This window comes from Trichechus manatus, unplaced genomic scaffold (genome assembly GCF_000243295.1).
Source record: "Trichechus manatus latirostris isolate Lorelei unplaced genomic scaffold, TriManLat1.0 scaffold00056, whole genome shotgun sequence".
Classification (NCBI taxonomy): Eukaryota; Metazoa; Chordata; class Mammalia; order Sirenia; family Trichechidae; genus Trichechus; species Trichechus manatus.
The window spans coordinates 4,903,801-4,927,814 of record NW_004443992.1 but is presented as its reverse complement, the minus strand read 5'-3'; the positions used below and the strand labels follow the sequence as shown (position 1 = coordinate 4,927,814).

General features: G+C 37.8%; 1 protein-coding gene across 3 annotated transcripts in view; it reads left to right on the top strand.

Annotated features, from left to right (window-relative positions):
• The first annotated feature begins 3,987 nt into the window (after positions 1-3,987).
• The window catches only part of BOLL (boule homolog, RNA binding protein), a 55,642-nt gene continuing 35,615 nt past the window's right edge, over positions 3,988-24,014 (top strand). The window contains exons 1-5 of one of the 3 annotated variants that reach the window (XM_004378193.3): positions 3,988-4,597; positions 8,284-8,427; positions 11,526-11,617; positions 13,526-13,580; positions 14,330-14,405. In XM_004378193.3, the coding sequence (XP_004378250.1) occupies positions 4,577-4,597; positions 8,284-8,427; positions 11,526-11,617; positions 13,526-13,580; positions 14,330-14,405 (388 nt within the window). In that variant the 5' untranslated portion in view covers positions 3,988-4,576. The remainder of the gene's footprint in view (positions 4,598-8,283; positions 8,428-11,525; positions 11,618-13,525; positions 13,581-14,329; positions 14,406-24,014) is intronic. The other 2 variants (XM_023732955.1, XM_012556061.2) reach the window with 2 other exon arrangements.

Below are 24,014 nucleotides of genomic sequence, written 5' to 3'. Positions count from 1 at the left end.
TCATTATCTAGTGTCCTTCCTTACTCTTTGTGGTGGATTTTACTTCAAAGTCTATTTTGTCAGAGACTAATATTGCCACTCCCGCTCTTTTTTGAGTGTTGTTTGCTTGATATATTTTTTTCCATCCTTTGAGTTTGTTTGTGTATTTAAGTCTAAAGTGTGTCTCTTGTAGACAACATATAGACGAATCGTGTTTTTTTATCCAGTCTGCCATTCTCTGTCTTTTTATTGATGCATTTAGTCCATTCACATTCAGTGTAATTATTGATAGGTATGAGTTTAGTGCTATCATTTTGATGTCTTTTTTTGTGTGCTGTTCACAGTTTCTTTGTTCCACCTAATTTTCTGTGCCTTTTTTTTATTTTCTAAATAGCATCTCTAATATTAGAATCTTGGGACTTCTGAATGACCCTCAGCCACCCCTCTCCATTACCACCCATGCCCAACAGTCTCATGTCCTCGCATTTAATGATATCTTTTTAAACTTTTCCCAGTGTTTTGCTTTTTTTTTCCTCACTGTTGCTGCCTTTGTTCAGGCCCCCATTACTTTTCACTTGAGCAATTTCCTTCTCCTAATTTAATTCTGTTTCTAGTCTCTATCCCTCAAAAACTCTCTGGTCTGAGACTATCTTCCCAAATTTTGGCTGATTATATAACTTCATGGTTCAATCACTTTCAATGGCTCTCTCTTTGCAAAAGTCTTCAGAATAAAATTCTAGCTCCTTATTACAGTGGGATAAATAACTTGGTAGAGTGAACTCTGCATGGGCAATGGAGTCAAATGGAACTAAGTTTTGAAAACTGCCTCCAGCACTTACTAACAGTGTGATTAGGTGAGTCACTTTACCTCTCTAACACTAAGATTTCCAGTGAGAGAGAGAGTACATGATAGAAGCTCAATAGCTTTCTTCCTACTTTCTGCCCAAACAAGTATTCCAGCCATGATGGTGCCTTTACCCAGCCCTGGACACCATGCTCCATGATGCCATCTTCTATGCTCCCACAGACCTTTGATGGCAGTTCATATATCACTTATCCTATTCTGCTTGTATTTATCGTATGCATATTTTCAACATCATTATTATTATGAATTTTCTATCTTTTCTCCCCTTCTAGATTGTAAATGGAGCCCTGGTGGTACAGTGGTTAACAGCTATGGCTGCTAACCAAAAGGATGGCAGTTCGAATCCACCAGCCACTCCTTGGAAACCCTATGGGGCAGCTCTACTCTCTCCTATAGGGTCGCTGTGAGTCAAAATCAACTCCACAATTTCGTTTTTTGGTTTTTTAATTGTAAATAAGACCTAGTGGCACGGTGCTTAAGAGCTCAGCTGCTAACTGAAATAGCTGTGCGAACCCACCAGCTGCTCGGTGGGACAAAGATGTGGCAGCGTGCTTCCTAAAGATTACAGCCTTGGAAACCCTATGGGACAGTTCTACTCTGTCTTATAGGGTCGCTATGAGTCAGAATCAACTCGGCAGCAACAGGTTTTTGGTTTTAGATTATAAATATCTTTAGGAAGAGGTTTGATCCTGTTTATCTTTGTATCTCCCATGTTGTTATTGTTAGTTGCTGTCAAGTCAGCTCCAACTCATGGTGATGCCTTGTACAACAGAATGAAATGCTGCCAGGTCCTGTACCATCTTCACAATTGTTGGTATGTCGAGTCCATTGCTACAGCCACTATGTATTCTGAGTGCCTTCCAATCAAAGGGGCTCATCTTCCAGCTCTATATCAGACTATATTTTGTCGTGATCCATAGGGTTTTCATTGGCTTTCTTCCTAGTCTGTGTTAGTATGGAAGCTCTACTGAAACCTGTCCACCATGGGTGACCCTGATGGTATTTGAAATACCAGTGCATAGCTTCCAGCATCATAGCAACATGCAAGCCATCACAGTATGACAAACTGACAGACAAGCGGTCATAGCATTATGTATTACAAATAATAGGAACCCTATAAATGTCTGAAAAGTTGAATTGAATTATATAAAGTAAGTGATTTATCCAAGTTTTAAAACCACAAATACTTTTTGTTGTAAGAATTAACAGTTAGAAAAGAATAGTATATTCGCATAGCACCCAGCACAGGCCTTGAAATACCGTTGTTCTCTAAATTTTGTTGGTTAGTGTGTCAGACTGAATACCTACTGTGGTGAATAATTTTTTAGAGAATACAGTCTTCAAAAATAAGTGATTTCAAAGAATTAACCCTAAGAAAAACTACAGACTTCAGTATCAATATTGGTTCATCAATTGTAACAAATATACCACACAAATGCAAGATGTTAATAATAAGAGAAACTGTGTGCAGGGGCGTGGGGGGAGGCAGAATACGGGAACACTCTGTACTTTCTGTAAACCTAAAACTTCTCTAAAAATGAACTGTATTAAAACAGTAGTAAAAATTTTTAAAAACAAATGTTTTTAGTTAAAAAAAAAAGGCTTGGGTAAAAAGAGTATAGTAACATCTATTCAAATCCATCATTTCTACTGGAAAAAGTGCCCAAGGAAGATCAGTTCTCATGGTATTGAATAGTAAAATGATTTTGCTCTAGAATATGAGTTTTAATTTGAATTTGTATTCTCTGTTTCCACAGGAACAAAATCTGAGAAAATGAGCTTACATTGCATCCAGTAATTTATAATGACTTCTAGAGTGCTTTAGCTGAAATTTATTCAATGAACAAAAAGTATGTTTCCCAGTTTATTTTTGGTAAATAATATGAAGAACAGCTAACCTTTGAACAGACTAAAAATTAACAAAGTCACTCTCATATTTTAACCGTTTATCTTGGAAGTAAAACAACCCAAACTCAAATTTTTGCAATAAAGAGTACAAAAAGTTATTACTGATGTAACTTTTAACAGTTGTTGCTGCTGACTCCTTAAAAATATATGGCAAAATGGTTAAGATCATGAACTGAGCTCAGACAGACCCACGGTTAAATCTCCTGTAATTTTAAACCTTGACCGAGTTACTTAACCTCCAAACCACCATTTCTTCACCTATAAAATGACGATAATAGGAGTATCTGTCTGAGGGGCTGCCGTGAGAATGAGATGACTAAATGATAGTGATTAAAAAGCATTATGCCTGGAACAAAGTGATCTCTTGATAAATGGTACCTACAATAATAATAATTATTATTATTGCATAAGCTTCAGAAAACCAAACCAAACCCACTGCCGTGGAGTAGTAACCCTACAGGACAGGGTAGTACTGCCCTATAGTTTCCAAGGCTGTAAATCTTTACAGACTGCCACATCTTTCTGCCACGGAGTGGCTGGTAGGTTCTAACTGCAACCTTTTGGTTAGCAGCCAAGTGGTGTAACCACTGCCCCACCAGGGCTCCTATTGCGTAAGCTTACCTAGTTGTAATTATTTATAACATGGTTTTATATATATAAATAAATGTCTTCGCAAAATTCTCCTCTTAAAAACAAAATTAGAGTTCAATGGATGAACTTACTTGTTCTCAAATTTGAATAAAAGTCAAATTTCATTATTTTTCTTTGGAACATATCTATATATATATAGATATATGGATATATCTCTATATATATAAAGTCTTAGCTACCTTTTAGAAATATTCTTTACACAGCAGTCTTCTTTCAAGGAGATCTACGCCTATTGGAAGCTAGAGCCTCTCCAGCCATGTTGCATAATCCTCACATCCTCATGAGCGTGAATGGTTTCATCGCGGACCTGTCCCCGCGGCTGTACCCCAGCCAGGCCGTGCTCAGCTGGGTCGAGCCCCCACGGGAGCGGCCCAGGGCGCTGGCCTGGGGCGGACGCCGGAGCCCGGACGGGACTGAGAGGCAGCCTGCCTGGCCAAGTCGTCAGCGCTGCCCCCGCCCGCTCGGCAGGGATGAGTGACGGCGACAACAGGTGCATCGCGGCTCCGCGGCTTCTCGAGAGTCCCCGAGTTTGGCGCGTCAGGCTCCAGGGTCCAGAGTTTAACTCTGGAAACTTCCCTCCTCGCTTTGCACCAGCCTTCGAAAGTCGACCCTCCACCAGCCTCTCGCTCCTTAGTAAAGCCTTGGGGTCACTTCAGCCTCTCGAAGCCTTCCACTCCCAGAGGCCGACTCTTCGTCTTTAAAGGGTAGAAGAGGGAAAGGCGTGCGGTGCATGGAGCTTTGCATAACCGTTCGCTCTCTCCTCTCCAGCCGTCTGAAAGCAAGTGAGAGTGTCCCCAGAACCAAGCCCTCGACTCGCACACCCCACGCCCGCCCCGACCAGCTGCGCGCTCTGCCCCTGAGACGTCCCAGCTGCGCGACCCGGGCCAAGCCGAAATTCGCCCGCCCGCGTCCCTCCCCTACTTACGGCGCCCGGCCGCACCACCATCCGCCGCCGGAGGCGACGCCGCCTGCCTCTCTCTGCCCCTCCCTCCACCAGGTGGCAGGTTCAGGCCCCAGGTCCAAGCCTGCGCCTCTGCAGTTACCACTGCCGCGGTCGCCGCCTGGGGGAGAGAGTCCCCTGTTGGGAAACGTGGTGTTGCTTCCTTGGTGTGAAGGCGCTTTCAAACTTTAGGTTTCTGTTCTTTTGCCCCTCGCTTTTGAAGCTCGGAGAAGATGGAGACCGAGTCCGGGGCGGTGAGTACGACGGTCAGGGCCCCGGGGCCCAGGGGTGGGAGGTGGGGGTCAGAGAGAATGAGCAATGTGGGCCCCATCCCTGAGGGGCTGGAAGGTTTAGATTCCAAACTCCTGTTATTTTGTTGGGAAGAAACATGGCCAGGGTACCCCAAAGACAGTCGCAAAGAGCCGCCTGCCTGCAGGCCCGGTCAGGTTGTATCGTAGGGTCGTATCGTGGGGTTGGAAAGGTGCGGCCGCAAGACCTAGGCTGGGTGAGGGCAGACTGGGGAACCTCGGAAATGGCTGGTAGGTTTCGAGAGGCGACTGGAGATTTAGCCATGTGCACCGGGCAAATAAACCGCTTTCCCGCCGAAACTGGGCTTGGCAGCGTCTTTGACACTCTCTCCCTCCGCCGGAAGTCCGCCCAGCCGCCCAGGGCCAGGAGCAGCCACAGCAGCCGATGCCTCCTCTCCCCAACTGGTCGGTGGGGACCAGGAGGCCTGAGAGACGTGGGGGGCGGAAGGGGTCCTGTGGCTCATATCGGCCAAGGACCCTAGCTCAGGAGCACCGGAGCCAGTCAGGGCCTGCCCAGGGAGGAGGGTCAGGAGGCCCTGTGGACCCTAGGATCCTGGCAACTTGTCACCGCGCCCCACCCTGCGACACACCGGCGGCCAATCAGCACGTGGCACGCGAGGCCCGCAGGGCCTGCTGCGCACGAGGCCGACTCCGGGTCGGTGCCGTTGAGGGTTCCCGCCACTGCTTCTGGCGGGTTTGCGGAGCAAAATTTCTCGTTGGTTAGCCTTCTTTTCCCTCCCGCACTTTGGTGGGGAGGAGGTGGATCCTCGTGTCAGTGCTCAAGTTCACAATGACCCGAGAGAACCCGAGGAAAGTGTCTCTGCGGCCATTTTCCCCAGCGCTTCAACTTGCTGGCCTGGCAGGGGAAGGAGCACCGAGGCCGTGACTGCGACGGTTAGCCCACCTTCTTCCTGTTGTCTTCATTTGCAAAGTAGATTACAGATTTTGTAGTTTTCAAGGGGAGAAGGCAGTGAGATAACATTACCTCGGAGGTGAACTTTAATAAATTGTTTAGTGCTGGAGGAGCCCTGGTGGTGCAGTAGTTAAGAGCTCAGCTGCTAATCAAAAGGTTGGCAGTTCGAATCCGCCAGCCACTCCTTAGAAACCCTGTAGAGCAGTTCTACTTTGTCCTATAGGGTCGCTGCGAGTTGGAATAGACTTGTTAGCAACAGGTTTGGTTTTTGATTATTGCTGGAAGTTTTATTAAGCGCAAACCCTTACTTCTAACCTGATAAACCCATTGCCGTTGAGTCGATCCCGACTCACAGTGACCTTATAGGACAGAGTAGAGCTGCCCAATAGTATCACCTGTTTAGATGTTTTCATATCTTGCAAAATTATTGCCAGTGGAACTTGTGACTGTTTTTTACTGTTTAACTCAATGCATCTCTATCCTTCTCTAAGGAACTTAAATGTTGCCTCTGCTTGAGGCTTTTTAATTGCAGTTTTTACTAGGCTATTATTCATCCTGTATTCTTCAGTTCCCAGTCTGGATAGCAGGCTCTCCTAAAGAAATTATTAATTCATTCACTTAACAAATCTTTACTGAGCACCTGATATGTACCCATCACTTCTTTAGATGCTGCCCTCGTGAATACTACATTACATTCTAGTGGAAGAGATGACAATAAATATAATAAGTAAATATTATAGTATGGTAGAAAGTGATAACTGGTAAGGGGGAAAAGAAAGCAATTGAAATCCACAGTAAAGCAGGACCCTTAGAAACTGGAGAACGACATGAATTGGGTGTAAAAAGTTGAAGTTTTTCTTTTTTCAATGAGGATTTTTTTTTTTAATCCTTTAGTTTCTCAAAATTGGAAATAAAGCACTCTGTTCATTTCCATTTATTTCATCTCTCTCTCAATGAAAAATAATGGGACTTGACATTTACTGAAATTTGAGAATAAATGAGTTCATCCATTGAACTCTTACTTTGTTTTTAAGAAGAGAATTTTGTGAAGACATTTAGTTAATTTAGCAAATAGGTAATGTCTACACTCTGTAAAGAAATAGAGAGTCAAGGTTATATCATAGACACTACAACATAGAAATTATTAAATGTGGTAGCTTTTCTGTGCCTTAAAGATGTGTATCTATGAACTCCCTTCTTAGGACACATGTACCCACCCCCCACCCTTAAGACTGGATAGGAAAGAGCCTGTGAGGTTCCACCTGTAGCCCCATAGTCACCACTGGCTATTTCTCTGTACATCTCTCAGACATTAAGACAGGGATGATGGTGTTATTGGCCAATGAAGTGAAAGAGGAGAACAAATGTGAAAGAGAACAACAGCTCCCCTCCCTATTTGTTTTCATGTGTTTGTTTCTCAGAGCATTAGAATCATGAACTTCAATTTTTTGAAGCAGTCATTTAATATGTTAGACTGACTCAGAATTCCAAATAATATTCCCTGAAGGAAAATAATTTGCAAGTTGTTGAATATTTTCTCTTTAAAATTCTATTCTCAAGTCTTGTTTGTTTCAGATGGACCTTAAGAGTCTACTATCTTGCCATTGTACAAAGGCTTGTATATTAATATATACTTATTAAAATTTAAATTAGGTTCTTTGAGTTAGAATTGTCACAATATGAATACATACTGAGCTGAGTTCTTTGGTATAAAGAGTTATATCAATGAATTATAAAATAACATTTCTTTACCAAACCAGTCCAATCTTCACATTGACAGGGGCATTTAAAAATTTTACTTTAGAGCTAAAAAACAGTGAACTTAAACTTGTCAGAGTTGCTCTATTAACTTGTTAATGCCCTTTAGCCAGAAACCACTAGGAATATACCTGTAGTTGAATAAAGTTGGGTTTATTGACTCATTGCAACAAGGGAGGACATACACCATGGGGAGCCATGGGGGCCCTCAGTAAGAGGGTGTTAGAAATAACTTATTGTAGTACTTAGGCTTATGTTACGTGATTTTTGTAGAAGGCTTAAGAAAGAAGGGCTTTGCGCTGGATTGCATGTTGTCAGGACGTGGGAATTCTATGGTTGGGTATGTTGAGAATTCTTATCTAGAAAGCAATAAAAATGTATTGAGGCTAAAGCTATGATTGGTTAGGAAAAAAAAAAAAGAAGGAGCAGTCACTCAAATCAGCCAGGACAGAGGAATGCTTGGTCATTTTTGTTGTTTGGGCAATACTCTTGTTTTTCTAAGTGTTCAGACATAATTATGGAATGGTTTTGTTTTTATTTGATCCATCACAATCACAGAGTGACCTTGTCTGATGTTGGTATTCTCTTAACAAGAGAACACCACAGGCTAGCTGTTGGCCAGGCCAACTCCAAATAACATCAAGGCCTCATTGATTGTGCCAGGCCAGCTCCCATCTGTCCAGGGCTGCTTTTCTCTTTCTCAGAATTCTTTTTGAGTTTAATATTTCTCCATAAGATTTTTTCTGTAATTGAGTAGATTGTAATTGAGAAATATTTACTATATTTTATGTTGTCCCCAAAAGCTACTAGCTCTAATTATAATCTGATAATATTCAGATAAAAGTAAAGTCTAAAATACTAAATTTTGTCTAAATGACTTGTCTTTTTGAAAGATACATTGTCTTAGCCTGCATAAAACTTAATGTCAGTGCTAAAAGTTTAAAAGAATTTTATTTTACAGCAAACACCAAATCAGACACAAACAGATTCATTATCTCCATCCCCTAATCCTGTGTCACCTGTGCTGTTGAATAACCCAACGAGTGCCCCAAGATATGGAACAGTGATCCCTAATCGCATCTTTGTAGGAGGAATTGACTTTAAGGTATCTATTTATGCATGTAACATAGTATATTTTTTATATTAGAAGTTGTTTTATTTCTCAGAAATTTTTTTTGTGTAGCTATAAAAATAATATATTTGCATAATTATCAGTAGGTTTCAAATTGTCTTAATATAAGTAATCTTTTCAACAACCATGTAATTAAAGTAGGGCATATATGATTGTGCAATTTCACATACCAGGAAACTGAGGCTCATTGACATGACATAGGCTCCTGCCTAATTAGTGGCAGAGAGAATACTAGACTGTGTATTCTTCATTTCACCATGCTACACTAATATATTATACTTTCTTGAATAATACTCCAGTAGCCCAAATAATGTGTGATCATAATTTTTAAAAGAAGACATAATTAAAAAACAATTCAGTTTTATGAAATAACCAGTTGCTGTCCAGTCTGTTCCAACTCATGGCAACCCAATGTTCAAGAATTTCCTGAGCAAATTGCTTTCTATGATTTAATTCAGAATTGGATCGCCAAAAATATCCTGTGTCCTTGTCATAATAAAGCATCTTAAATACATCTTATAGTATTTAAATTATATAATGAGCCATTTCATACTTTTAAAGAAACATAGTTTGTGAGATATTTTATAGCACTCCCATATAGGAGGTAGTGGTGACTACGTAGAAGAAAGGTATGCTTGAATATTGTAAGTGAAATCCCCTTACTTCCAAATAGATATATAGAAAGATTTCCAAACTTCCATATTACGTATTGGAAATTACAGGAAGAGTTGTATTTTTTAATTTAAGAAATCCTTGTGCCATTAGAGTAGGATCTTTATAACTCACTATTTTTGCATAGGAGTCCCTAGCTGTTGCAAGTGGTTTTCACACTCAGATGCTAACCATAAGGTTAGAGGCTCTAGTTCACCCAGAGGTGCCTCAGAAGAAAGGCCTGGTGATCTACTTCCCAAAAATCAGCAATTGAAAAGCCCTAGGAGCGCAGTTCTAATCTCATACACATGGGGTCGCCATGAGTTGAAACAGACTGGACAGCAACTGATTACTGCCATATAATCAGTCTGTCACAATTTAAATGAATTACTTTTTTCCTGTACAAGAAAATGTTATGCTTTTACTGTATTAGCCAAAATAATGACTCGCAAGCAAGTATGTGATTATTTCAGTAAAAATGAAAACAAAAGATTTCTCATGAAATGCTTATTTTTAAAAAGATTTTCTGTTTCTATAGAACATATTAATGGCTGTCCAAAAATACTCAATGTGGGTATTCTTTGTTCAGAATTAATTTACATTATAATAGTTTAGTATATTTTTAAAAATACATCATCAATAAATATAAAATTTGTATGGTAGTCTCAGTTACTGAAGCCCATCATCTACAATATTAATTTTGGAGTTCATTATTACAGTGCAATCATAGCTTTAAGGTAACTGCTACGGCACTCTCCCTTATGCCCTTTTGAAGCAGGGGAATAGTTTACTGTAGTAGCAAGCAGTCTCAATTTTTTTAAACCTCTTATATTTAGACACCTACAGCCTATCCCTCTTAATATTTAATCATCATTTAATTATCACTGACATCTTTCCCTGTCCTTACTTCTCATCGAAGAAATTGAGCTGTAAAATTCAGTTAGTGATTCTTTACTACAGAATAGTTTGAAGTAATGTGTTTTCAACTTTCTAACATAAGTTCTTATTCTAATGTTGATTTTATCATGTGTTTATTGAAATAAAAGGCAGTCAGTTCATCTTAGATTAAATCAGTGTTTATCATCATCCAGTTTAGTAGGCTTTATGTTATCAACTGGAGCCCTGCTGGTGCACTGGTTAAGAACTCAGCTGCTAACCAAAAGGTTGGCAGTTTGAATCCACCAACCACTCCTTGGAAACCCTATGGGGCAGTTCTACTCTGTCCTATAGGGTCGCTATGAGTTATAACTGACTAGATGGCAACAGGTTTGGTTTGTTTTACCAACTGAAAAAACAATAATATATATAAGTAAGGTAGCAGTAGAACTCAAGAGGCATTGCTCTGCTGTTAGGCATGGCTCTTTTCCCATGTGTATAAATTTAAAAAAAAAAAATTTCTGGGGACATATAAAATTACTCTTGGGGGCAAACAGTTATAGCTGAAACAAAATTAAATTACAGTGAATTTAAGGTGAATACTTTGGGAAAAGGTGATATTAGTCTAATATAAGAGTATTTCAGTTAAAACCAAATACACCAAAACTATCTTTGTAGATATCTTGTACATTGTAAGTCTAATTATGATTCAAATTTTAATTTTTAATATCGTAATGTCTGTATTTAGCTGAAATGGATATTGAGTACAGGTAAATTATATAACTAAATCTTGTAGACCCTCCTTGTTATCACAAGTTGAGCTCAACTACTTTTGCAAATATATACCTTTCCTAAGATCCAACTCTTCTGGGGGCTATGCTGATTAAAATAGAGCAACTGGTGTAGGCCAACATAACCTAGTTCTGCTACCACAACTATGGGCCTCCCTAAGCCAAAAGAGTCAGTAGTAGTATGCACTTAGTATATATTTATAAACCCAACCCAAACCCATTGCTGTCGAGTCAGTTCCGACTTATAGCGACCCTGTAGGACAGAGTAGAACTGTCCCATAGGGTTTCCAAGACTGGTTGGTGGATTTGAACTGCCAACTTTTTGGTTAGCAGCTGAGCTCTTAACTACTGCGCCACCAGGGCTCCAGTATATATTTATAGCCATGCCTAATCCAAATTGTTTTAATATGTATTTATAGCCATGCCTAATCCAAATTGTTTTGAAAAACTAGCCAACTAGAGAACAAGAACCACTGAAAGAGTCCTTTAAATAGTGAGTTCTTTGTGGTTTTAAAATAATTCAGCTTAAAAATTTTTGACTGATATAGTAACAGTTTAACAATATACTTTCTACATAAAGCAAGGTGTTTATTTTAATAACCTAATACTTTCACACATTGTTTTTACAATGAGAGGTATTCTTGCATCATTATTATATATAATTTTTTATGTCTTCAAAACAATCATGAGTTGTTTCATCTTTTTTCAATTAAAAAAATGTTTTTTTTTCATATTTTCTTTTTATGCCATTAGACAAATGAAAATGATTTAAGAAAATTTTTTTCCCAGTATGGGTCTGTAAAAGAAGTGAAGATTGTCAATGACAGAGCTGGAGTGTCCAAAGGGTTAGTATCACTAAAGATAATACATAGAATTACCAACTGTATTTTATTAGGTAACTAGGTTTTATTTACTAACTTACTTTGGTTCCCTTTTTTTTTTTTTTTTTAACAATTTCATCTCCTCTTCTTTCCCTCTATTTCTCACATGCGCTCGCTAATGGGTATGTGTGCCTGTGAGTGTGTATTTTGAAGGGAGGGGGACACTATAGTATTCCTTTATTTGTCGGGAAGCTGTTCTTGCACGGGCTGAGGGACCATGTTATACCTTAATATTAAGCAAGCACTTAATATTAAGGACCTAATGTCCAGTAGCTAAGGAGCCAGAAGCTAAAGGGATCAGATACATTTGGAATTGTATCCCTGCTTTAGACTAAAGAGAACTTTATTTTAAAACAACCAATCCCAAGAAATGACTGTGCCGTAGAGACCTAGTAGGGGACTAATATCAGAAATATAACTCTCATGAGACTGATTTTTATTGTTGTATTAAGGAAAGTAAAAATTTAGAAAAAAGCAGCAGAATTTGTCTAGAAACGTCTGATGACCTTAGGGCTGCTTTCGTGGATTGGTGTGTACAAAAGCCAGGTTTCAGGGAGGGAAAAGGTGATTTGCATAGCGCACTCATTTAAAGGCGTTTGACTACAAAGTGAAAAATAAACGGATAAGGCAGTGGAGATCAATGAAGGATTGTGTTTGTTTTCTTGAAAGAGGCGAAACATCAGTATTTATAGGCATCAGAAAAGGTACCAATGAGGTGGATAGAAAAAGATATTAGTGGGAAACATTAAGTATTACAGGTGAGCATTCTGAAAGAGATGAGATCCTACAGAGAGGTTATCTTTAAACAGATGAGATATTTTTTCAGGCTGCCAAACAATACTGAGATGAAGGAAGACTGTATCACTTTTGTTTGGCTGATAGAATTTGCATTATTTTGATAGTATCCATATTTTATCATTTAAAAAAATACATGAAAATGTAAACTGTATTGTATGCTTTTTCCACTGGTGGTGTATGTGTTCTACCAAAAATTTTTATGTAAAAACATGTCCCTAGCTCTTATTTAAAGTTTAGGATAGTAGAAAAAGTGAAATTCCTTTGTCAGAAAAAGGAACTTGATATATAATACATTAATTATAAATTGAAGAAAATAGTAGTCAAGCAATTTAGCACTATTCAAAAACGTTTCCTTAAGTTTCCATAATTATAGAAATTACGTTTTGGAGGAATACACTTTTATTTCTTTCTCTTTAACTATTTTTTAACTCTTTGGACATGGCATATATCATGTATTCGTATCCTTAAAAATGAACTTATATAAATTGCACTCTGAAGTTCACAATCACATGAAAGGTCTGAGTTGTATGTATTTTTTAATTCATACTAAATAAGGAGAAATATACTAATATATAATTGCATTACTAATTTATATCTCTAATAATAATTAAATAGTAAGCCTGTATACTCATTTACCAATGTAAGAAATTTTACTGTGTTGAAAATTTTACTTTAATTTTTTAAGGTTTTTTTTTTTTCTACTTTGATTCCTGTTTAAGCCAAACTCTTGTTATTTTAAAAGGAGATTATTGCTCTAGACTAAAATTAATTGCATCCCAGTTTATAAGCCAAAACATGAATCTGTCATGCTTTCCTGCCTTAGATACAGCTCAGGGCTAAAACTGTTCAAGATATCCCTGGTTTCTTTTTTTGTCTTTTTTTCTTTTTGTCGCTGTCTCTAAGAGGAAAGTGACAGTGTTAAGCTGTGAATGATCCCCCTAATTTTCCATCCTGGTGCACCATAGAAAGATAACTTACTCCTATAGTGGCCTATTCTTAGAAAACAAAATTTTTAGAAATCTTAATATGAAACTGATGTAATAGTTTAACAAAATAATTCATGTACTTATTTAGGTATGGTTTTGTCACATTTGAAACACAAGAAGATGCACAAAAAATTTTACAAGAGGTAAGATCTTTTGATGTATTTAACTTCACTTTTAGAACTTATTTCTTTGAAACTAATCCCTTAAGGTATTTATTTTAATGGCAGTGTTCCTATACAGTAATCAATTACTAAAAAAAAAAAAAAAAATTTAAATTTGCATTTAAGATTGGCATTGGTCTCCAAAATAATTTAGTTTAAAAAAAAAGAAAAAGATTAAAGAGAAACCTTTATTTGCAGAAGAACAAATTCGAAATCATTACATGGACATGGTATTGAAGTTTTAATATAATTTTCACTTTATTTGTTTAAACTAAGAACTTGAGGTTGTGTCTTTTGTGAAGTGTTAATAGGATTTTAAATTCCTTAAAAACACTATAAACATGGATTCCTAGAGGTTACTTGAAATTATTTCCTTTCTATTGAATATTGTATCTAAACTAAGAGTGTAGAAAAAGTTTATGGTCTGCAGTTCAGTGTAATAACTTTAAATTATGGCAAGTGTAGCATTTAGTTTTAATCGAGAAAATAGAATTTGAATTATATATTACTAAATGATATATTTCAGATGAGGAATTACGGTCAGAGCATTGGATCCAAGATTGAGACCCATATCTTTTTTAATGTCAAGACTTTTCCCTTTTCACTTGCTTTCCTGCCTTCAAAGAATGTTAGTCTGAATTTTAAAAATTCTTTCTTACTAGTTTTTCCTAATTGGTTTTACAGATAATAGTGCCAAAATAACAAAATAATTTATTCCTTTTTTATTTTAGGCAGAAAAACTTAATTATAAGGATAAGAAACTGAACATTGGTCCAGCAATAAGAAAACAACAAGTAGGGATCCCTCGTATGTATTGAAATCTAATATTTTTTCAACATTTTTGCATGGTTCTTTTTTTTGAAAATTTTTAAAAGTATTTTATAGGACTTTATTAAAATACCAAGTTTCTTTCATTTAGTAAGCTTATATTAAGAAAGTTGGTGGCCAAATTAATATTTCTTACCACAAATCAATATATATTAGATTTTTGGAGGGCTAGGGAAAGATTTACATAAATGATTCTTAAGTATATTCCATATAGTTACATCTTTAAAGGAAAAATCTTTTATGATAAAAATATCACTTAAGATGACAAAAGTAGTACCACACTTAGAATTAATAACAATAAAAATACTGAAAGTGAAAATATAGAACTAACATCAGAAACTCTGGCTCCCTGGAGTGTACTGTAACCCAACTGTACATAATTGGCTAAGTCATGTGCCTTCCTCAAATTTCTGTAATGCTTTCAACTCTGCTCTCCTTTTTTTTCTCAGCCTTTCCATTTATTGAGTTAGTCATCTTTATAGTTATCTTTACCTGTAATATTTTTTAAAATCTCTAGCAGAGTCTTTGACTAGAAGGAGAAACTTCACATACAATTAGGAGCTAAAATTTCTTATTTTTCATTAATATCCTAATGTCTATTGGGATGTTTAAAACATTAGGTAGTTACTATACATCTGTTAACAATTTACTAGACTGTGCTCATTTGGACTGTACTGTTTTTGACTTAACAGATCTGTTAACAGAAGTTAACAGATATCGAGTTTAATTTTGACTTAGTATTTGTTAAATTAGGAGATGACTGAAGTGTTATATGAAGGTTAATACTTCAAAATGGAATGCACTAAATATGGCAAAATGCTGAATATTTTCAAACTACTATTGTTAGTTGAAGGGGTCCCTGGGTGGTGCAAATGGTTAATGTGCTCAGCTGCTAACTGAAAGGTTGGAGGTTTGAGTTCACCTACAGGTTCCTCGGGAGAAAGGCCTGGTGATCTACTTCCAAAAAATCAGCAACTGAAAACCCTACTGAGCACATTTCTACTCTGACACACGCATAACAGTTATTTAAGAACTATTTGGTACAAGAGTAAATGCTATGAGTTTTCGTTTGTTTTATTTAATCTTCACAAAAACCCATGTGGTATTTTTACTTCTATTTTTATAAATGTAAAATTCAGTCTTAGAAAGGTAAAGTCATTATTTCACAAACATTTCTGCTGAAATGCTCTTAAAGGTAGAAGAGTGTTAATTTTGGTATGTTGGGAATCTTAACCCATTGCAGCATACCAGAACTGCAGATGTTCTTTAAAGTCTCATGGTTTATGCAAAAACTTTATGCACGATTGGCATTCTGTTCCATAATATCATAGTATTTATTTTAACATAAAAATGTTTTCCCAAAACAATTGTTTGAATAAAAATGCTTACCATATTTTTACACAAATAATGTGCGTGTTCCACATTTTTTGCCAACTGTACCCTCCCCCAACGAGGTATTTTTGTAAGCATGCTAATTTTTTTAATATGTTGCTGTAAATACCTAATGGGGGAGGAGGGCACAGTTGGCCAAAAAACGCAGAATGCCCACATTATTTGTGTGAAAATATGGTATGTAGGAAGATCACCATGGTTAGCCAGTGCCTTTTCATATCTCTTGGCATACTATCCCAAACCCTTTTGGGCATGCCTACATAATATGAGAAGTATAACTTAACCAAATGGTGAGTGGTAGCACTAGCCTTCCAATGCAGGACTGTTGACTGCAAAGCTCTTTTTACTTTTCTGTAAAGAAATACCAAAGAAATTATAGATATTAAAAGAACATTTATGGAGAGTGATGTCATGCAAAATGGTGGAGTTGGAGGCTCTAGGGATTAGTCTCTCCACCAAATCAACAATTCAACTGGAAAGAGCTATTGGAATAAACTATTTTGGAATTCTGGATCCTGACTGGACACTTGTAACAACCAAAGGAGTGCCTGATGAAGGGAGAGGCTGCTGATCTTTCATAGGCAAGCCACAATTGCCAACTGGCTACCATCCTCCATTCCTCAGCCCCGCTGCAGTGGTGGGGATGGCGGCCCACGTTCCTAGAGTGACTGAGTTGGTGCTAGGGCAGGCAGAGGGGACCTTGTCCTCTAAAGATTGGGGGTTGTACATTTGGGTTGGTTTGGCGGTGCCCTGAGGGACCGGTGCAGATGATTGACATGATTTCAGCCCTTGCAGCAGCAGTGGCTTCTCCCGATGACAGCAGCTTAAAGGGTCGTTGTGCCTCTTTTTGGACCCCTGGTGGCACAAACAGTTAAGCACTTGGCTGCTAAGTGAAAGGTTGGTGGTTCAAACCCACCCAGTGGCTCTGTGAGAGAAAGACCTGAAGATCTGCTTTTGTAAAGATTACAGCCAAGAAAACCCTATAGGGCAGTTCTACTCTTTCACATAGGGTCATTATGAGTTGAAATAGACGCAACAGCACCTAATGACATACTTTTTTTTTTCTTGGTGAAATCTGTCAGGCCACTGACTAACTGCAGAATACACACTTTCCAAAAATAGCTTGGAGCAATCACTAAACAGACTACTTTAGCCTTCATCAAGTAGTGACAGCATTCCCTGAGATGTCGTAAATTCAGATTTCCAGAGCCACCACATTATAATACTCAGAATTTCCAGTTCTCAACAAAAAGCTATAAAATATATAAAGAAATAAGAAAGTATGTCCCATTTATAGGAAAAAAAAAATGTGACTGAAACCATCCCTGAGGAAGCCCATACATTGGAATTACTAGTCAAAGATGTTGTCTTAGGCTGGGTTCTCTAGAGAAGCAAAACCAGTAAAGCATATAAATATATATAGAGAGAGATTTATATCAAGGAAGTGGCTCAGGCAGTTGTACAGCCTGGAATGTCCCAGGTCTGTGGATCAAGATAGAGGCTTCCTCTAATTTATGTAGCTGCAGGGACTGGCAAACCCAAGATCAGCAGGTTGGAGAGCAATGCTCTTGCTCACAGGCTGTGAAGATCAACGAATGCCAAGATAGGCAGGCAAGACCACAAGGCTTCTCCTAATTCACGAAGCTGCAGGGGCTGGCAAACCCAAGATCAGCAGGCAGAGAGCAGGGCTCTTGCTCACAAGCTGTGAAGATTGACAGATCCCAAGTTCATCAGGTAAGCTGCTAGCTCATGCCCCAAGAATTGGAGATTAGATGAACAGGAGCCAGCTGCAGAATCCAAGCAGGCCAAAGCCAAAACATCCACTTACATTCGGATGCAGGCCACACGCCCAAGGAAACTCCCTTTCAACTAACTGGCTACTCACAGCAGATCCCATCCTGGGGGTGATCACATATAAACACTGAGAATCATGGCCCAGCCAAGTTGATACACAATCTTAACCATTACAGATGATAAATCAACTGTCCTAAATATACTCAGTGAGTTAAAGTAAACCATGGACAAAGAACTAAAGGACGTTAGGAAAATGCTGCATGAACCAAATGAGAATGTAAGTAAAAAGATATCAGCTATAAAAAAGAAACAAACAAATTCTGGAACTCAAAAGTACAGTAACTGAAATAAATTTACTGGAGAGGGGCTCAACAACAGATTAGAACAGGTAGAAGAAAGGATCAGTGAACTTGAAGATAAGACAGTTGAAATTATCTGAGGATCAAAAAGAGAAAACAATGAAGAAAAGTGAACAGCCTGAGGGACCTGTGGGACACCATCAAACAAACATATGGACATATGCATCATAGGAGTCCTAGAAGGAGAAGAGAGATAGAAAGGCAGAAAAAAATACTTAATGAAATAATGGCCATAAACTTCACAACTATGATGAAAGACATGAATCTACACATCCAAGAAGCTCAATGAACTCCAAGAGGGATAAACTTAAAGAGACCCACACCAAGACACATTTAGTCAAACTGTCAAAAATCAAAGACCAGAGAGAATCTTGAAAGCAGCAAGAGAGGAGCAAATCATAACATACAAGGAATCGTCAATAAGATTAACATCAGGTTTCTAATTAGAAACCATGGAGGCAGTGGGATGCAATATTTAAAGTGCCGAAAGAAAAAACTGTCAACCAAAAATTCTGTATATATCTAGCACAGCTACCTTTTAAGAATGAAAGAGAAATTAAGACATTCCTAGATTAAAAAAAAAAAGCTGAGGGAGTTCATTACCAGCAGACATGCCCTACAAGAAATGCTAAAAGGAGTCCCTCAGGCTGAAATGAAAAGACATTAGATAGTAACTTGAAGCCATGAGAAGAAATAAAGAAAACTGATAAAGGTAACTACAAAGGTAAACATAGAAGTCAGTATTATTGTACTTTTGGTTTGTAACTCTTATTTTTTTCATATATTATTCTAAAGGCAAGTGCATAAAAGAGTAATTATAAATCTATGTTGTTTATGACAATAATAATAGAAAGGGAGAGGGACAGAGATATATAAGGGCAGAGTGTATGTACACCATTGTAAGTAAGTTGGCATTATTTAAACTAGGTTGTTATCAGTTTAAGATGTTAATTGTAATCCCCAAGTAACAACTAAGAAAATAACTAAGAAATGCACAGAAAAGAAGAATGGAATCAAAACAGTACACTATAAATATTCTACTAGATACAAAAAAAGCAATAAAAAAGGAATTGAGGAAGAAAAAACATTTAAGACATACAGAAAAATATTGCTAAATGGTAGAATTAAATCCTTCCTTACCAGTAATTACTTTAAATGTAAATGGATTAAACTCTCCAAGAAAGCCATCAGAGCTAATAAATGAATTCAGCAAAGTTGCGGGATACACAGTCAACATGCAAAAATCAGTTTTATTTTGATACACCAACGCCTTAGTCCAGATTCTCTAGAGGAGCAAAACCTGTGAAACATGTATATAAATACATATAGAGAGATTTACTTCAAGGAAATGGCAATTGTAGGGCTGGCACGTCCCAAATCCGTGGGCCCAGCAGCAGGCTGAGGGTTCTTGCTGGCTCACTGGGTTGCAGGGGCTGTGAATCCAAGATCTACAGGTCAGGCAGCAGGGTGGAAACTTTTGCAGATTTATTTCCCAAGAACCAGAGGTCAGGTGACAAGAAGAGTACAGGGTCGACAGAAAGAGTGAGCTTTGCCAGAACACCTATTTATATACTGGAGGCAGGCCACCCCCATCAAGGAAACCCCCTTTTCAACTGATTAGCTGCTCATATCAGATCAAAAAATGGAAAGTGATTACATTATGGAAGAGCACATACCAAACCACTGAGAGTCATAGCCTAACCAAGTTGACACATAATATTAACTACCACAACCAGCAATAAGCAAACCAAATTAGAAATTTCATTTACAGTAGCATCAAAAAGAATAAAGTAACTAGGAATAAATCTAACCAAGGAGGTGAAAGGCTTATACACTTAAAACTACAAAACATTGCTGAAAGATGAAGGAAGACCTAAGTAAATGGAAAGATACCCCACATTCATGGATTGGAAGGCTTAACACTGTTAAGATGACAGTACTACCCAAAACCATCTGCAGACTCAATGTAATTCCTACCAAAATTCCAATGGTGTTTTTCACAGAAATAGAAAACCCTATCCTAAAATTAATATGGAATTTCAAGGGACCCCAAATAGCCAAAACAATAAAAAAATAAGAACTTAAGTACAGCATTGACACTTCTGGATTTCTAAACTTATTACAAAGTCACAATAATCAAAACAGTGTGGTACTGACATAAGGATAGAGACCAATGGAATAGAATAGAAAGTCCAGAAACAAACCCTTATATATGGTCAGTTGGTTTTTAACAAAGATGCCAAGACTATTCAATGGGCAAAAGACAGTCTTTTCAACAAAATGGTTCTGAGTAAACTGGATCTCCACATGCAAAAGAATGAAGTTGGATCCTTACCTTAGACCATATACAAAAGTCAACTCAAGATGGATCAAAGACCTAAATCTAAGAGCTAAAACCATAAAACTCTTAGGAGAAAAGCTTCATAACCTTGGATATGGCAATAGATTCTTAGCTTTGACACCAAAAGCACAGACAAGAATAGAAAAAATAGATAAATTGGATTTTATCAAAATTAAAAACTTTATATATCAAAGGACACTATCAAAAATGAAAAGACAGCCCACAGAACGGGAGAAAATATTTTCAAATCATGTATCTAATAAGGGATTAATATCTAGAATATATAAAGAACTGTTAAAGCTAACAACAAACAACTCAATTAAAATATGGGCTTGAACGGACATCTCTCCAGAAAAGATATCAAAATGGCCAATAAGCATATGAAAAGATGTACAGCATCATTTGCATTAGGGAAATGCAAATAAAAACCTTAATGAGATATCACTCATATCCACTAGGATGGCTATCATCAGAAAAACAGAAAATAATAAATTTGACGAAGTTGTGGAGAAACTGGAACCCTTGTGCACTGCAGGTGGGAATGCAAAATGGTGGAGCCACTATGGAAAACAGTTTGGCAGTTCCTCAAAAAGTTAAACACAGAATTACCTTATGACTAGGTATATACCCAAAAAACTTAAAAGCAGGAACTCAAACAGATACTGGCACAGCAGTGTTCACTGCAGCATTTCACAGTAGCCAAAAAGCAGAAGCAACCCAAGTGTCCATCAGCAAATGAATAAATAAAATGTGGTATATACATATGACGGAATATTATAAAGCCATAAAACAGAATGAAATTCTGTTCATGCTACAACATGGATAAACCTTGAAAACATGCTAAGTGAAATAAGCCAGACATGAAAGGACAAATATTGTATGATCCCACTTACATGAGGTATCTCGAAATTCACAGACAGAAATAGAGGTTACCAGGGGTTAGAAGGAGAGGGGAATGGAGAATTATTGTTTAATTGGTATAGAGGTTCTGTTTGGAATGATAAAAAAGATCTGGAAAGATAGTCGTAATAGTTGCACAACATGGTGAATGTAATTAATGTCACTGAATTGTACACTTAAAAATGATTAAAATGGTAAAGTTTATGTATATTTTACCACAATAAATTTTTTAAAAATAATTATGGATGAATGGATGAATGGATGAAAGGTAGTCAATGCAGTGGGTGGTACTGTCTGTTCCAAAAGTGGGGATGGGGGAAGAGTACATTTACAAAATACAAGGGATTCTTAATTTGTCCCCCAAAATTAGTCCCAGCTACCTTCCTTGTTTGCTTTGATTAATGAAAAAGTCTCCTGACTAGTCTCTCTGAATCCAGTCTTGCTGCCTTCCAATCTGTCCTTCACAAGGCAGCCACAGTGATCTGCCAGAAATGCACATCTTATGTTATTCCTGGCTTATTTTGAGCTGTTCTTCCCTTTTATTTCTGTATGTTAGCCACCTGGCTCTCTCAGTTCCAAAACACACCACGATCCTCTCTTCTGGAGTCTCTCATACACTGTTTCCTTTATCTAGAATGCTCTTTGCCTTTCCATTCCCCATCCCATTCATTGTTTAAAGTCAGGGGAACATTTCCTTACAAAAGCCTTTTATAAGCTCCATAGTACCCTATACTCCACCATCCGTCATTTTGTCATACTGTGGTAGCTTGCATGTTGCTATGATGCTGAAAGCTGTGCCACCAGTATTTCAAATAACCAGCAGGGTCATCCATAGTGGACAGATTTCAGTGGAGCTTCCAGACTAACAGAGAATAAGAAGAAAGACCTGGAGATCTACTTCTGAAAATAAAAATGGAAACCTTATGGATCACACCAGAACATTGTCCAACTTGCTTGCTTTGGATATGTCATCAGGAGAGATCAACCGCTAGAGGAGGACATCGTGTTTGGTGAAATAGAGGGCCAATAAGGGCATGGGAGACCCTTGGTGAAACAGATTGGCACAATAGCTGCACTGATGGACTCGAATGTGCTGGCGACTGTGAGGATGATGCAGGACCTGGCAATGTTTTGTTCTGTTGTACATAAGCTTGCTATGAGTCAGAGTCGACTCAACAGCAGCTAATAACAACCCTATACTACCTCTTCATTTTATTTATCAAAATTAATTAATTAATTGCCATGATAGTTAATGATTATTATCCCTACCAAACCTAACTTCTATTAGGACAGAGACCGTGTCCTAATTTTTATTTATTTTTATTTTGCAGTAACATCAGGCCTAGTTCACTGCCTTGTAAGAGTATGCACTCAAATTTTATTTATTTATTTAACAGATAAACCTGTGGTTAATTGATGTGCTTTGAGTAAATTCCTGAACCTCTTGAATTGTGTGCAAAACTGTATTTGAGTGTATATATCTCTGAGAAAAGGGTCCATAGCTTTCATCAGATTCTCGAAAAGAAGGACTAAGAACCACTAAAATAAACAGTAATAATACTAGAACAAATGCAGTGAAAATACAAAAGCTGAACAATAATAGTGCTACTTAAAGTGATAGATTGATGCTACTTAAAGTGTGGTCAGCAGACAGATAGCATTAATTCACCTGAAATCTGTTAAAATGCAAATTCTCAGGCCCTACTCCAGGCTGCAACAATGGGCTCAAACGTAGCAACAATTGTGAGGATGGTGTAGGTCTGGGCAACGTTTAGTCTGTTACATAGAAAGTTGCTATGAGTCTTAATCAACTCAACAGCACCTAACAACAACATTCCAGACTTACTGAATCAAAATCTCTAGAGGTGGGGCCAGAAATTTGTATTTTAATAAGCTATCTAGGTGATTCTTACACATGCTAATTTTTGAGAAGCACTAGTATGGTGGAAGGAGCATTACCAATTCCAGTAACTTAAAAACCTTGCTGGTCAAGTGCTTAATCTCACTTGTTTTATATAGCCTTTAAAGTCTCCTGCATGACAAATATATATATAAATTATTATTTTATTTTTTTGGTAACATAACTTGGCCTGGGAAAACAGACAGAGATCCAAAAGTAGCCACTGAAGATTTGTGGTCATGTTTGCAACAGCAGCAGGTGTAGCAAGGGAAGGTGAGAGAATAAAACAGAGTCTCAGCATGAATGAATGCTTGCTGATAGTTGTTTTTGTTGTTGTTGTTAGGTGCCATTGAGTTGGTTCTGACTCATAGCAACCCTAGGTACAGCAGAACAAAACACTGCCTGGTCCTATGCCATCCTCACAATCTTTGTTATGCTTGAGCCCATTGTTGCAGCCACTGTCAATCCATCTTACTGAGGGTCTTCCTCTTTTTTGCTGACCCTCTACTTTATCAAGCATAATGTCCTTCTCCAGGGACTGGTCCCTCCTGATAACACATCCAAGGTAGGTGAGAGGAAGTCTCGCCATCCTTGCTTCTAAGGAACATTCTGACTGTACTTCTTCCAAGGCAGATTTGTTCGTTCTTTTGGCAGTCCATGGTATACTCAGTATTCTTCGCCAACATCATAATCAAAGATGTCAATTCTTCTTTGGTCTTCATTATTCATTGCCCAGCTTTCACATGCATATGAGGCAACTGAAAACACTATGGCTTGGCTCGGGCACATCTTAGTCCTTACAGTGATATCTTTGCTGATAGTAGATCCAAAGAATTAGTAGGTCAGGACCAAAACACTTTCAAGAAAGTAGAATGTCCTCCAACTTTTTTTTTTTTTTTTTT